General features: G+C 43.8%; 1 protein-coding gene across 1 annotated transcript in view; it reads left to right on the plus strand.

The window, feature by feature from the left end:
- GALNT9 (polypeptide N-acetylgalactosaminyltransferase 9) overlaps positions 1-16,967 on the plus strand; it is a 313,695-nt gene that overhangs the window by 155,056 nt on the left and 141,672 nt on the right. The window contains exon 6 of the mRNA XM_019507030.1: positions 6,242-6,359. Within this exon, the coding sequence (XP_019362575.1) occupies positions 6,242-6,359 (118 nt within the window). The remainder of the gene's footprint in view (positions 1-6,241; positions 6,360-16,967) is intronic.

Consider the following 16,967-nt stretch of genomic DNA (forward strand, 5'->3'; position numbering starts at 1 on the left):
AGGCTGGACATAAGGAAGAATTTCTTTACTGTCGGAGCCCCAAAAGTCTGGGTTAGCCTGCCATTGGAGGTGGTTCAAGCATCTACACTGAACACCTTCAATAGAAAATTGGATGCTTATCTTGCTGGGATCCTATGACCCCAGCTCACTTCCTGCCCCTTGGGCAGGGGGCTGGACTCGATGATCTTCCGAGGTCCCTTCCAGCCCGAATGTCTATGATATCTATGAAATTAAGTCTGCTCCAATGTGCTGTAATTACGGTGTATTGGAGAAGCTCTCCAGCACATTTATAGGTATCCACAGAGAGGCATAGAAAGATAAAGTGAATTGTCTAAAGTAGTCCACAAGAGAGTGGGAACTTGGCTCTCTTAAGTCTGAAGCAAGTGCCCTAACCACTGGACTCCATTTTTCATATTACATATCAGCTGCATCCCAACACAGCTGTGGCACCACATACCACATGTTCAGTGGTTCTCCACAATACAAGGGAGCAGTGCGGAGGGTTTTTTTTGATATCCAGGGGTCAAAAAAACCCATGGGAAAAAAAAAGGTAGAGTGGCACATGCGGCAGCAGCATGCACCACCCAAAGCCGGAGCCTGGGTAGCAGAAGCCATGCTCTGCTTCCAGCCAGGCTCTGCATGGCAGGATCGCTGCTGCTGCAGCTCAGGAGCCCCTAGGACCCCAGGTAAGGCTGCTGGGGTCATCCCAGTGCTGGACCCAGCCTCCCCTACCCCACCCGGGATAATTTGTCACACACCAGAGTGCATATGCCCCAGGCGTTCCCCAGGAACAATTAGCGGTGGCACAAGTTATGCCACCCCCGGGGAAGCAAACATCCATGCATGTCTGGACGTGGCCATCAGGTGTCATGCAAGAAGAGAATGGAATTCAGACTGTTCTTCTGCAGCCGTGGTGGATGTGTGGTGCAGCCGTGGTGGATGTGTGGTGCAGCCATTCATAGAAGTTTAGTTTTTTCAGTAAGCTCAGAACATGCAACTGAATTAGGTAGCAGATAAGGGCACGACCATAGGACCATTTTCACAGGTCCTTTTGGGAGCCATAATTGTCCTTCGGTTACTGATTTTGGTCTATATGTCACATGAAATGTTCCTCCATTCTGGAATTCCATCAGATTACTGTGGCATTACCGTGCTTGGCTGAAGTAGCAAAACTCACACATTTTGCATCTTCCATAATGTTTCGGTGTTTTCTGAGAGAGTTTTCTTGCTGTTGGAGGGATTTCGTTCTTGTCAAGTAAACACTAACCTGCCATGTTTCACAGCCATGAAAATGATAACCTTCTCCAGGTTTTGGTCCATCCCAACCTTTTTTTTTTCCTCCCTCATCTCAACCTTTTTTTTTCCTCCCTCCCTCTTTGTGCATCTGAACCTCTAAGTACATTGATAATAAAATTTTGGTCACTAGCTAATCACCTTACGTGGACAATTTTGAATGAATTCTTGTAGCATTTCCCAAGCACCTCCATCACATACATGCCACCTCAGACAAGAAATTGTTTCCAAATAGGTGTAGTTAGACTGGGACCAGGTTCAGCTTTATCCCACGGGGAAGCAATAACTTAAAAGAATATATAAATTATCATTGTAGCAAGCACCTCAGCGTGGGGCATTTCTTTAGGAATTAATGACCTGAGAGGTTAATGGCCAAGGGCAAAGTTTCAGGCCATCAATCCTCCAGCCATTTGTTAATCTACAGGAAGTTCCTTGTGCCACATGCTTTATGGCTGGAAATACAGAATCTTGGGAAAAAATGCCATTTTCCCCAAGTTGGTTTCCTATTATTAATGTAATCTCCAGCATCTCTAATGTCTTCATATGAGCCAAAGATACATGGAGTAAAAAATAAAAATAACACATTTACTGGTACAGCTTCATAGTGTGTGTGTGTGTGTGTGTGTGTGTGTGTGTGTGTGAGAGAGAGAGAGAGAGAGAGAGAGAGAGAATGTAGCAACCAATTAAAACCTCATACTAACACAATGAAACGTTTGGGTACGGGACTTGAAGCACATCATTAAACCCACAGCATATATTTAGGCAAGACTATTGTGATTAGACATATTAAAATTTAATCAGGACTAACTTTCCTACTGTTGTAAAATCAACTTTGGAATTCAGAAATTCTAGTTTTAGTTCACCTCCAAAAATAGGCGAGATCCTTAACTGGCCTAAACCAACATAACTCCATCAAAGAATGAGTCGAGATGAGAACCCCAGCCCAATGCTTCTGACAAGGCAGAGACCTGGTGAGATCATCCTGTGGCATGTTTGCTCAGTGCTATATTGAGGGGAAAGTGTCACCCAGTGACTTGCCAAAAATGCTTCTTGAGCCACTTTGGATTTTCTTAGAGGTCTCCATAACTGTCTCAAGTTGGATACCTGGAAACGGAAACACCCTCCAATTCACTAGCCACTGCCAATAGTCTTGGCTATCAAGCTTTCAGTTTGAGGTGGTTCTAGCAGGAGACCTTCATGCACTATGAACCTGGCATTTCCTTTTCATATTGTCCCTGTAGGCTAATGGTTTCTCCAATTTCAGACCAAATTCATTGGCAGATGCAAAATGCTTGTTTTCATCTATCGAGTTCTTCTGTTCTCTGTTTCTCCTTGCTGCCATAGGACCCATTTCCTGGGCTGTGTTTGAGGCTGGGGACGTGGCATTCAGGAGTTAATCAAGCCATTTCAGTCTCTTTGTCAGAAAACAGTGCCGATCAAATGTGTTTCTATCAACAGCTGCCTTTTTCAATTATGCAGACAAAACATCAGCGGGACGGTGTGCAGTGTAGTATAGCCTTGTAATAATGTGAGAGGTTGCAATGTCTAGCAAATGAAGAAAGGGAGAGAGAGCGAGCTAGCTGAAGCTGTACCAGTAATGTGAGTGTTTCAACAGAGTCCATTATAGATAAGTAATAGCAGTGCTTCAGCAAATGAACCTTTTCAAGGGCACCGAATAGTTCCTTCCATAGGTCAGGCTGTCGTCTTGAACGTTAGATATGTTTCAAGCCCAGCGGTGAAGAATTGTTTTATCTATCCATATACTTGGCCATTTGTTTAAAGCTTTTTAACCTCCTGCCTGATGAGAAAAGGGCACTAATGTGATAACACCATTACCATGGCCGCCTGCTGTTACCGGTGGGGTCCATCAATACCTGGGTGAGATATGTGTTGATTTTTCCACTCTAGGTGAAATTTTGCCTGCATATGAAACCAGCTGATAAATATACCTGGTTGTGTGTTATATGCCATGGCTTTCTCCCTTCTTTGGGAAATATTTCACATTTACCTGGTGAAAATGAGCTAATGCTTTAGAACCAGCCAATAAAGAAAGTAGGGGGTTTTGGGGTCACTGTAATGAAATGTTGTAAGGATACATTTCAGTCTTTTTTTCATCTTCTGCCTTAGTCTGCATAGAGAGTATCTAATGCCTAGACCATAGAGAAAATGCCATCCACTCTATCAGGTACAGCCTTTAGACCTGACTCTGAAACCCAGTGGGCACATCCAGACAAGTGCACCCATGAACTTTGTGGTGCCTAAAAGGCTTTTGAGGTGCTGCAAAATGCACGTGACACATGTGAAAAGGTTCTCTGTGCTGCATATTTTCAGCATGGAGCCAAAATTGGAGACCAGGAAATCCCAATATCTTTTAAAAAAAAACCCAAAAAAAGTTTGAAAGAAAAGCGGGTGGTGCATGTGGCTGCAGGGTGTGCCACCTAAAACCAGAGCCTGGCCAGCCAGATTGGGCCCCTGGGAATAGTGCTCTACTTAATGGCTGAACTCCCATTGATCTCAAAGGGAGCAAGAACATAGTTCATAATCTGAGCTTTGCCCCCAAGCTCTGTGTTCCTGAAAGGATTTTGCAGCCAGTGTTTTCCCTATGAAGGTTCCAGGCATGAAAATGATTTTTATAGAGCCCTGATGAAATCAGTGGAACTCCTCATAGGGTACATACAAGTACCTGAGATGCAAATAAATGTTGAGCCAGTTGATCTTGATGCTTTTTTTTTTTGTTTAAATTTATTTTGGGACTTTGAGCATTAATAATAAAATCATTACAAGCCTCTTGGCGGGGGACTCAGGTTTCCACTCCATCCGACCTCTATGCAATTTCTATTATTTAAAAAAAAGAAAAAGAAAGAAGCCCTAGCCAAAGAGATGCTTGTTGCACATTGGGGAAATGTCATATCACTGATAAAAAGCCAGTATTAAAAATCAAACGCAGTATTACAATTTTAGTCGTATGAGTTTTGCAGCCAAGGTCTAATGAAGGAGTAAATTGAATCGCCACGCAAACATTTATTTTTTTATGCCATCCTATTGCTTGTCATCAGTGTGTGTGTTTAAGGCTAAGATAGACATTTGCAGACCTGTTGGCCCCCTCAAACAGTCAGTACAACTCGACTGTAGTCCCATTTGTAGATACACAGTTGGGCAAGGGGATGACTTGCTTGTGATCATGTGGCCACACAATGTGGAGCCTTCTTTTCTAAAAGCGCCAGTAGCACAGATGCTCCCTTATGCTCTGATTAATTTCTGCCACCTTTTTTAAGGAGCAAGTGTACTGTTGCAAAATGATGCTAGCAAAGTTTGTGGCTGATGATGGTAAATATGCATAAGAACATTAGGAGTGCCATACTGGGTCAGACAAACGATCCGTCTAGCCCAGGATCCTGTCTCCATAAGCGACAGAAGTGGATGCTTTAGTGGGAGAGCTTGTGAACAGGATATAGCAAGAGTGAGCTATCTGACCTCCGTGTAGCTAGTGATCTATCCCCTGTCACACCCTCCCTTGCATCTGTCATCATTGGTTTGGAGATGCCAGAGGTTACATCCCTGACTGTCCTGTTTAACAACTATTAAAGGATATCTCCTCCATGATTATGACTGGTCCTTTTTTTAAGCTGCCTCTACAACCTCCTGTGGTAATGAGTGCCACAAGTTGACTATGTGCTGCATAAAAAAGTGCTTTCTCTTGTCAGTTTTAAACGAGTTTCCTACTGATTTGAGTGGGTGACCCCTAGTTGGTGTATCCGGGTACTTGGTGAATAACAGTTCACTATTAATTTTGTCCAAGGCAGTTTCATAATTTTATAGACCTCTATCGTATCCCACCTCAGCCACCTTCTTTCCAAACTGAAAAGTCCTAGTCCTTTTAGTCTCTCCTGTCATGGCAGCTGCTCCATACTCCTGATGATCTTGGTTGACCTGCCCTACTTTTTCTAATGCAACTGTCTTATTCCCACTGTATTCATGATGTTGTATTTATAATATAATTGTATAATAATAATAACACCAACTGTTACATGGAACTGTTCATCAGCAGATCCCAAAGCATTGTACAAAAAAGCAAAGCACCGGTCAGCATCTGTAATATTTTCCCTACTTTACAGGTAAAAATCGATTTGTATGAGGTCTCCCACTATGTCAGTGGCAGAGAGGGAGAATGGAAGCATGGTTTGCTGAGACCTGAACCACTTCTTCATCCATTAGATCACCCTGCCTCCCTTCAATTAAATGCTCTGAAAATCTGAAGTTGATTGTGACTTCATATATTTTGATGCAACTGGGCCATATATTTTTGAGGGGAGGAGATTAAAAACCCAACATCACTGTGTAATGCAGCAAGTTTCAGGGTAGACATGAATCTTTCATGAAGGAGAAAAAAAGAGGAGTTCTAGCGGGCTGTAAGTAGCAGGTGGCTTTTACAGAAACTTCCAACAGCTTTGATATGTTTGGCACAGCTTTTAAAAGGAGAATTAAGTTGCTTTTTCCTACCAGTTTCAGATCTAGCTCTGGGGTTGCTTGTAAGTCTTTGATCTCTTGAAGACACAGAATTAGGAGTGTTTTCTCTTTTCCTGGTGACATTTTTTTTTTTTTCCTTTTCTAAATTACTTCAGTAGTGTGAATTTTTGTTTTTCATCAGGGAACAAGTTTGCCACAGCTGAAATTCACCCCTGCACAAAGGGCTTGCAAAAGGCTTATTGATCCCTTATTACTTTGGGCCATCAAAAGCCATTTGGCATGAACAGGTACTACCTAGGCTTAAAATTAAGCGCACATATTTCTGGACTGTGCCCTTAATCCCTCAAAGGGTGTGCATTGGGATTTTTGTGCTGGCTCTCTGGACAGTGATTTTCACCTGAAAACACAGCTTTGCAGTATGTGTGAGCTCCATTACATATTAAGCACTTTTTTTTCCCCTCATTCCTCTTGTTCTGCCCAGGACCCCAGCAATGATTGGGTGTTCGTTTGTGGTGAACCGGGAGTACTTTGGTGAGATTGGTCTGCTTGACCCTGGAATGGAAGTCTACGGGGGAGAAAATATTGAACTGGGCATGCGGGTGAGTAGCCAACTAGACTTCATGTAATACTCAAGTGCAGGGGGGGAAAGGGGCACTGCCTTCCAGCTTTCGGTCTACTACCAAGAGGCAGCTGGTATTGTACAGAATGTAAATCGGTCTCAAAAGCATCATGAGCAGCCAAGACAAGTGAATGTTCATGCCTCTGCTAATGCTCAGCAAATTCATGCAGTTCGGAAATATTGTTTATTCTGCAGTTGGGTTGAGCTCAAGGAGACAGATCCCCACCTATAACAACATAGCTGCACTGGTTTCAATGGAGCTTGTACTTCATTTGTCCGTTCTGTCCAGTCCATGTAGCACTTCTGTATGATGCAGGCAGTCTTATTCCCCTAGAAATTCAAAGGCCAAACTATTATGCTCCTCTAATCTGATATCCTGCATCATAACACTTTTCCCACCGCATCTAATGGCATGTGCCTTTTTAAATCACCAGTGGCCTCCTTTACAATAATGGCCGGGCATGTCCCAGCCACATGGCTACAGAGACTCCCTTGCAAATACATCCAGAATGCTTCCAGTGTACAAAGCAGCAGGATTTAGGGAGAGTGGCCAGTTCTGCAGTGGCGAGAGCTCACCTCTATAGCACGTCCTTACTGACCAGTGCACTGGAGGTGAGACTGTAGGATCCACTGCTTTGAGGATCTCATTGTTCACTTCCCTGCTCAGTATCCACCACCATCATGCATTACAAGATCTGCTCCGCTCTTATGGCTCAGTGGCTTGGCATAGAGTGAATTCATTCATTTCCTCTGATGTGTCTTCTTTTTCCCTTACTCCCCCAGCCTAACTACTCAGGCTGTGTTCTGGGCTGAAGATTTGTACCTGAGAGTTAGTGCTAACTGGGAAATATTTGCATGTAAAGCATCACTGTAGGGAGAGTGAGGAAGGCCCAAAAGAAGCCTAATTCTTGGGATGGTGCAAAATGTAGAGGTAGTAGTTAAGGGCAGAGTCTGTTAGCAGTAACTCCTAAATGCCTGTAGCAGGATTAATACAGTATGCTCCTCTGCCCCAATTGGTTCCAAGAAGCTCCATGGAAGTCTATGGGTCCTGGGGACACTTCTGAGAAGTAAGCCATTTCACATTTTTTTAACACAATTTTCCTCTCCTTTTATCCCATGCCTCAAGCGAACTTGTCCTCGGGACATGTAATGTGCCCATTAAAGGGTGTATTCTGCTCCTGCTGAAACATGGGGCATCAAATGAACCCATCTGTGATCCAGCTGTACTATATGAAATAAATACAAGCAACTTTGGTTTTTGTTGGTGGGTGCTTTTTTTATTTATTTTTTTTTATTTTTTTTTGCGTTCCCATGCTGGACCCTACACATGCTTGGAAGCGGCAGCGCATTACTTCAACCCAGCTCGCCTGACGTGGCTCCCGGGTGCTAAGCACCTGCTAATTCTTTTTGGTGGGTACTTGAGCCCCAGAGCAGGCAGAGTTGGCACCTATGAATGCAAGCCCCTTCACATTAACGGACTTGGGGAGAAGGTCATTGTGACAGGAACTGGTTTGCATATATTTGTGTATGTTTATTATTGCAGCATAGGAGGAATGGGTTTTCTTAATGGGACTATGTGACCAGGCTACCAATGGTTTGGGGAGGTACTGAAGTTAGGCATGGGGCAGGAAAACTGCTGCCACAAATCATTCTATTTTCCTTGAGAGGGTCAGGCTATTACCAGGATTATGTGAGCTCCTCAGCTTTCCTTTATCATTGTGCAGGCCTTTGAGCTGTTTGAAACCTTTTCCACATGGCTGCTTCAAGAATAGATTGAACGCCCTGGCAAAACTCTTGAGTAGCTGATGAATAAGCCTCATAAGGAATCTGAAAACTGTCGTTCTTCCTTATATGAGAAGAATTTGCAGTGTGTGATTAGGACTCTTGGTAAACAGAGAAAAGGGATTTAATAGGATTATGACAAGGTAGTCACTGCAGATTCAGGGGTGGAGAGAACCTGGGATATCAGAAGTCCTGGAGTATGCGGAGTTACAGGGAGTTGTAAAGTGCTCAGCCCCTGGTAGTTGTCTATATTTGCCCTGAATAGGGTGGTTAATCCTGCTGTGACATTTGAAGAGTGCTGTAAACTATATAGGAGCATGTAGATGTGTTCGGTCTCAGATCATTAACATAAAACATTAATTTCATCCATAGTATGGATCTGCTAATCTGTATTTTCATCTGGCTTTATGATGTTAAGAAAAAATAGTATGGATCTGTTAATGTGCAATTATCAACACGATGCCTTCTAGCATGTTTTGGAGCTGTTATGAAATTGTACCATAGGGATCATATGGAGTCTTCTCTTCTCTCAGTTTAGATATTCAATTGAATTTTCAAAGGGTCTTTCACTCCAGGATTGCAAAGTATTGGATGCCCTCATGGCAACCCTCTGTGTGCTGACTTCTGTTATAGCCATCTTGAAAATGAGAAAACTCTGTTCAAAATAAATGTCTGCCCAGGGCCATACAGCAAGGTACTGCAAGAGCCAAGGAAGAGAACGTGCACTAGTAGGTTCACAGTCTCTGTCTTGCATGCTTGCAGCCTGCTCAGATGAGTCCAGGAAAAGAACCTAATAGTTACTGAATATGCATGTGATGTTTAGATGGGATTTGTTCCTGGAACTATATACAGATATAGAGGAGGAGGCCTGGTGAGGTGGTGCAAGCATATGATTTGATATCTGGAGATGTGTCCTATTCCTCTTTCTGTTTCAGACTGGTATGACTCCAGACACACCCCATTAGGCTAGTGTCTTGCCTTCTAATTTTGGGTGCCAGGCTTCTAGGATCTTAGGAGGCTCCTTATTTCTAGGGTTGATGGAACCCGCGCAGATCCTGTTGACTTCAGTAGGACTTCCTGGTCTGTAGCACCTCAGGAAAATGAAATTTTGGGGGCAGAGGTCTGCTTTTTGGGGGGCTATGGCCCTATTTCAGGGCTTGTGACCCAGCTTCCAGTTGCCAGAGCAATACATGACCCCACTTGCAGTCTGAACCCATGCAAGGTAATTGATGAACAAGTCTCGGACTCATGACCCTACACATAAGGGTCCTGACTTCTAGTTTGGCGATTGCTGCTTTAGGATCAAGACATTCAAAACTAGCTGGGCCTCGCAGCGCAGCCAAGCACAGTTGTAAAGACTGGAGCTTGGGCTCCAAAAACCCTGATTATGAAAAAAAAAATACCAGTGGGTCGTCTTTTGCTTTTTGATCAGGGCGTACCTGATCAGCGGGAGCTTAAAGTTTACTGCTCACTTCAAACAGTGTAAATTTAAAGCGGCAATTCTTGTGTAATCACATGGCAGCTGGAACTTTAAGGAAAACACCAAGATATATGGCAAAGCAGTACTGCTTTGTGCTCTGTGTCTGTACAGTCCATGCAGTGACAGAAGGAAGTCTGCTTTCCCCTACTCCTGCATACCTGTACAAAGGATGTTCATAATATCAGTTAGGAGATTTTAGGCAGAGAAAAAGAAGTAAAGAAGGGGAACACAGAGAAGCAGAAAAACAAGCCAGTAAACCAATAAAAGAGCTGAGCACAATAACTACAAATGGTGGTGTAATGATACAAGTTATAATTTAGAGATGCTCCGTATCAGGAGACTGAGGGAATTGGGAGATGGTCCTTCAGTCAGAGAGCTGCTAGCTAGCTAACTAGTTGGTTAGATCCAGACAAAGGGTCTGTGGAGGGTGCCTACTGGTCCACAGTTAAAGTTTTGTTGTTTTAGTTCTCATTCATGTACGTCTTTGTTTTTTGAACTTGGTAATCACTACATGTGGGTGGACAGGAGAAAGGTAAGTTCTGTAGAAACCAGTGGGTTTTTAAAAAAATAAATAAAAAATAATCCTTTAAACTGCTTTGCAAACTAGTGCTATGGTAACATGAAAAGAGAAGGGATTAAGTTTCGAGTGCTAGAGTTAGATTGTTATGTCTAATGAACCTTAATTTAAATTATTTTAAGAAAGTGAAATTGGGAAAGCCAGCACAACTAATGATCCTGATTTGAATAGGATACCATTTGATAATCCAACTAATCCTCCTTGAATATATAATTTATTAAAAATATTATCTTGTGTTGTTCACTAATGGATTTTCCCCATAGAGTATTCATAGGTGGGGATTTGTAAATAGCTATCTTAAGTGATTTCCTGTTTCAAGGTACTACTGCCTAGACTGTATAATGCCCCCAGCCAGCTGATCAGAGCTATTCAGTTTTCATACCTGCTGTAGATTATATGGAAGCTTGGAATGAATGTCTTGTTCACTCTCAGTTCCTTGTGAGAAACTCTGCATTTTTCCCAGTGGTTGGCAGGAACCAGGGGAGTCCATTAATTGAGAGACTCTGCAAGTGAAGCCCATAGGTGTCTGTGGGGTTGGGGTAGTCCTGTTTTGAGGGGGGAAGAATTCTGGCCATCCTCCAAAATAAGCTTGGTTCTGTGAAAGGAAGAAAGGCATTTATCTCTGTTGACTATATAATCTCCTCCTGACCCCTGTTTTTCAAGTTCAACAGAAAACTGTTGAATTTACGGCTGAATTCTGCTCCTGCCTATGCTTGTAAGACTGCCATCGAAGTTGACTTGAGCAGTCTGTGAGTATGCAAAAGTAGATTTTGGCCTTAACTATAGATGGCTGCAGCTAGCCCTCATGTGAGTGGGAAAGGCCTTCCCCTCCCCACAAGACACACCCCGTATCCTTTGCACAGCCAGGTACAAATGCACTATTCTGCTGCCTAATGCCTTCCACTCCCACCTGAAGGGGATGGGGATGAAAGAAAGAGAAAGCAGGACTCTAGCCCCAGCTTCCTCGTGTTAAAGTCTGAAGAGCTGGTAGGAGAGGAGGTAGCATTCAGATGGTAGTACCATGCTAAAAGATAGTATTTGCTCCAGTATCAGCCCTTCTCGTGGAGACACAGTGTGCTTCATACATTGCAGGTCTGGGGATGCAATTTGGCCTTGGAAGTCTTGCAGTGTCCAAATGGTGACTTGTGTGAGATGTGGCAATACACAGCCATTGCTCAGCGCCTTTGTATTTGAAACAAATGTGAAAAAAGGATGAGAATTCAGGTAATTCTATGCAATAGTCTCCAATTATGACACCATCCATGGGGATGCCCCCATGGACTTGGGAATAGTTATAATGGACTGTAGTTATTTCTTTGGCAGCTCACTAGGGAACTGAGTAGTTTACAAGCCTCATGTAAGCTTCCTTATTAGTGGGAGCCACAAATACCCCTGATTGTTTAGAAAGGGATCATATAAACTTTAAAAGCCTAGTTTATGATTTGACCTAATACAAGGAGTTTATGATACATCTTTTTATAGCAGAGCCATTAATCATCACAGCAAAGATCTGTCGTCTTATACCAGGTCTCCAGCGATAAGGCGAATGAGTTGTTGCTCTTTTTATTTTGCACTCGTCTTCAGCTAGGGTGGGTGGGAGCAGAGTCGTCATTTTTTTTAAAGGATGCCACCGTTCAAATGAAACTATGTGACCGCCATTTAAAAAAACCAACCAAGCAAACAATAAATGTGCTGCCAGATCGACAGCTGGGGGCAGATCTTCCTGTTTTCTCTTTTAGATTATAGCCTGGATAAACCAAATTCATAGGGATTTTTTAAATAGTATTGTGTGTTAATCAAAGAGAAACCAGTACTGGTAGATGGAACGTTTTAGCTGAGGTGGTGCCCAGAAGACTAATGGCTTCCCTGGTTTGAGATGCCTCAGAGGGATATACTTTATATTAAAGTGCTGTGCAGCCGCCCCCTGGAAAAATCCAGCACCAGCAAGATGTCCCAGGGGGAGCCCTTAACAATTAAGGGCCGCTGCACGTCTGAGTAACTACAGCTTTTATGCCCATGATTGTCTGCTCCAGCACATTGGGGCTGCTTATGGTGAAGGGGGTAAAGGAATGAATTCCTCAGCTTGCATTGTCTGAAACAAGACTGCTAAGTAATTTAGGGAAACAAGAAACAGCAGCTGCAATGTACTGTGGCACCATGACTAGTGCCCACTACACTCCATCATGGGCAGCACCACAATCCCCCCGTTCAGTCCTGTAGGGCCAATGGGGGCAGGTATTACTAAACAAAACAAAATGGCTTATGTGAAGAACTGTATGTCTTCTTAGATGTATTGGCGCCTCATAATAGAGCCAGAGCAATAAGAAAATACTCATTAATCTCCACTGTGCTGTAAGGGGTTGATGATGGAGTACAAGCTTGGCATTATGCACATGAGTGGTCCTAGTCATGTCACATGTGCTAGTTGTTTTCACACCATGGCCTAAATCTTGTAAGACTGCTTTCAGTGAAGATGGAATATGCTTTAGAAAGGTTAGCTGGTATCTTTACCAGGCCTAAGTGTATTTGTTTTCAAAGACTTAATTAGTATTTCCATAGCATGCTTCTAAAATAGCCATTACCTGTGTCTGGTTAACATTATGACTAATAATGCTGTATGGGTGTATAGTAGGGCTGTGAAAAGCTTCGGATGGCGAATTGATTTGGAGGAGATTCGGCTTGATTTGGTGGCTGAATCTCCGAATCTGAATCGAATCAGGGGACCAATTAAAAGGTCCGAATCAATTTAAAGGTCTCCGAATCTTCAGAAAAGATTCGAAGAGCTTTGATTCGGGCAGTCCCCGGTGGCTGCAGCAGGGAGCTGCAGCCAGACTCTGAGCTGGTAAGTACTAGGTGTGCGGAAGGGGTGCTGGGGGAGGGGACCATGGGGGGACCCCTGCGCTCTCCCCCAGCCCCTACATGGCTGCCCCACTCCAGCTCCCGGCACTTTAAAGAAAAGCCCCAGTACTCACTGGGTGCTGCCGGGCAGGGGGCAATCCCCGCTGCCCCCCACTGCCTCATGCTGCATGGGGGGCTCTGCACAAGCCCCTCCAACCCCCCTGACTCCCCCAGCCCCCCATGGGTGCCCCGCCAGGGTCAGCTGCAGACCTTTAAGTAAAAAAAAAAAAACCCAGAGAAAAGCTGCTCACTGCTCCTGCAGCAGCCTTGGGGCTTTGGGAGGCTCATGCAGAGCCCCCCACATGGTGCGGTGGGCAGCAGGGATTGCCCCCCATCAGCAGGAGCAGTGAGTGCAGGGGTTTTCTTGTTTGTTTGTTTGTTTCTTAAAGGGCCAGAGCTGGCCCAGGCAGGGCACCTGTGGTAGGGCTGGGGGAGTGGGGGGATTGGGGGGACTTGTGCCAGATCCCCACCCCCACCATGCAGCATGGTGTGTTATAGAAAAACAATAGGGGTGTTTTAGAGTCAGAGAATGTGCCAATGAAACTCAACCCTATGATGAACAAGTTTAGAAGAAGCACTGCAAGGGAAATTTCATGGAGTTCCCTATCCCTACCCAGTAACCATCACTTAAGCGTGCACTAGATAGCTTTAAATCTTGTATATATTACATCCTTTGCAACTGGGACAATACTGTTGAAGACTTTGAAATATATGTTGTAATTATTTGTGTCGAATTATAAACATGCCTGCAGAGGAAAAGAAATAGATGCATTTGGTTGCAGAAAGACGATGTTCCTTTACTAAAAAACACCAACCAAATGCCGACAACTGACCACATCGGGAAGGGAATGGAAGATTCCTTTGGAAAATTGTTAAGCTGTGTGCCCAGGGGAGAAAGATAAGAGGGCTGATGGCACCCGCTTGCTTGTTTGGCTTTGTGTCAATGACCTTGCATGCATGTCGCAATCTGAACCACTTCGGAAATTTTTTTAATGCCTGCACGCACCCAGGGATATTTTCTCCTTGTTGCTGCAAACAAATCATTACAACATCTTATTCATTCAGTGCTCATCAGAAATGGGCTTTGTCCTCAGGAGGAGATCCAATCAATGTGGAAAATGACACATTTGGGCTTGGGGGGGAAAAGAAAGAAAACTCACAAAGCAGCGCGCTGAATCAGTGCGTGAAATTTAATCACAGTCACTACAACAATGAGGAGCTGGGTACACCCAGACTCGCCATGTCATCTGAGCACTAAGCTAAAAACAGCAGAGCTGAAATTCATTTCTGGATCCCAAGGTAGGGAAATGAGGAAGAAGACCTGAGACAATCCTGGCCTGAGAGAGGGACACAAAGCTCAAGGAACAGTATCAGCAAAGCCTGAATTACTGCGCTTACCCCAGATTTAAGGTTTGTTCCAATATTCTGTTGTATACCGGATATCACTTTATTCCACAAGTAAATCACATGAATCCAGGTCCCCAGCTGGAGTCAACAGACACCGCTTGGTTTCAGCTTTACCGTAGTGCATTTGCTTATTATCAAACCCACTGGCTCTGTGGAGCAACGTAGTAACCCACAAGAGGGTGGAGATGGATGAACACTAAAAAAAGCTTTAAAATGACCGTGTTTGAAAGGTGTAACTATTTTGTCCATCTGCCATATTCCACTCCAAGAGGAAGCTAAGCAATGGTAACCGTAAACCTGGTTCATTCAGGTGTACTGCTGCAACAACTCAGCTCCAAGATACCAAGTACGGGCATTGGCAGACGAAGCTGTTACAGAACCGAACTGATTCAGCTGACACATTCACCCCACATGCTTTTAAAATGGTTTCGTCTTGCACTTGTCTGCACCCAGAGCGAGGGCATCAAACCTGGTGCTTCTGCAGGTATTTTAAGAAATGCTCTGCGCATAAAAAGCATAAGCCTTTAAACACTCAGGAAGGCTGCATGGCCCTGTGCTCAGGGCCGGGCCTCAGATAAGGTGATTTTATTCTCAGCTCTGCCACTGGCCTGCTGGGTAATCTTGAGCCAGTTCTCTCCTCTCTCTATGCCTGTTCCCCGCTTCCACCACCTTTCGTCTACTTTGTCAATTTATTCTGCAAGCTCCCTGGGAGGAACACTCTCTAGCTCAGGCTTTGCAATGGCTCTGACACCTCAGGGTCATTATTTTAGCTCTTCTATGCCCTGATACAATAGAAATAGCAATGCAATAATAATTCATAATCAAATGTAAAAAATGTCCTCAATTAGAATTCACAAGCACCAGGATAAGTGATCATCTGCTACAGGAAGTTGCAGGCTGGGTCCTGAGCTGGTGTTTTAACAATCCAACCATTGCCTAAGCTAAGCTGCATTTTCCTTACAAGGTCAGTCTCATTCGGCCATTTCACAGATAGAGAAACAGAGAACTCAAGTGATGTACTCAAGGTCAACAATAAGGCCAGTGCAAGAGCCAGGAGGAAATCCCAGTTCTTCCGAGCCTCAGGCCGGTGATCGAACTGCTCAGCCACGCTGCTTCCCTTATATGCGTAAGCCAATTAAAATGACTCACCAAGAGGTTAATTAAATATCTCACTGGTGGCTAATTTTTTTGGTGCTTTAAATAGAAGTGGCCTTTTTCATGCTCAGCATTAAATGACTTGTTCCTCCGAGGGATTATACACAGCATGGATAATAGCATAATTTTGGATACTAAAGAACAAAATCCAGAAAGCCTTTTTTCAAACACACAGGTATTGCACATATTATCAGCAAAAGTTACCCTTTCCCTCTCCCCACTCTTTAGCTTACAGTTATTATATACCACGGGTCACCTTATCCTGTTTGGCTGTGTTCAGAGAACACAATCACTAGGGTAATTATTAGTCGGTATTTGACTTTTCCTTACCCAACTGCAAAACCAAACTGCAATAAAGGCAAATGATACCCAATATTTTTTCAGCCTGAATATCACACACCAGAGATGCAATTCTTCCCCCCCCCCGCCATGCTTGTAATGCTACAGTGCTACAACTTACCAATACCAATTTACCAATACAACATACCAATTCAGTTCTATGGGACAGCCTGGGCTGCGGAGAACTGAACCGTTCAAGGGTGCTTTGAGTCCAGGCTATCAGATTCTCAGTCGATTATAAAAACCCAGTTACCCTGAAACCAGGCCCCCCTCACTTGCCTCCAGTAGAAAATATGGTTTAGAGTTTGAGATGGGACTTGCACAGCAATGAGGATCAATTGGAGAGTTATTACTACATCTGGTTAAAACTCAGGATTTCCTCTGTGGGACTTTTAGAAATTGGAAGGAGGGAAAATCATTCCATTTTGGGAAGGGAGGAGAAATGTTGCTATTTTCCACAGTAGGAGCATTCTGAAAAAAAATCGTTCTGAAGCAAAATTGAAAAATGTGAAAGAAAATCTTTTGCCCAGAGGGTCAATAGGGAACAAGCAGACTAGGGCCCCTGAATTGCCTCCGGCAGAAATGAATGAGATAGCAGGAAACCAGGCAGATTTGAGATGGAAGCTATTAAAATTGACACATTCCTGTAGAACACGTTGATTTTGATGGAAAAACAGAAAATCTTTCCCCACATTTTTTACCTGTTGGAGCTCATCCACCCCAATTCTGGTCCAGAGGCCAAGTGAAAATTCGTTAAACCTCTGAACTGTTGCCACACACAATTTCTTTGCAGTTCTCCTGTTCTTTTTAGTTCAGACCTGCCACCGCAGAGCTGCCTCTATCAGATTCAATCTGCACAAAAGTGTTGAGATGGTAGGAGCGAAGGCTTATGGAAGGGACTGTTTTCTTTCTACAGCTCTTTTTGCTGTTGATCTATTTCTGAAATTTCC

Source organism: Gavialis gangeticus, unplaced genomic scaffold (genome assembly GCF_001723915.1).
Source record: "Gavialis gangeticus isolate Ggan-Ray unplaced genomic scaffold, GavGan_comp1, whole genome shotgun sequence".
Taxonomy (NCBI): Eukaryota; Metazoa; Chordata; order Crocodylia; family Gavialidae; genus Gavialis; species Gavialis gangeticus.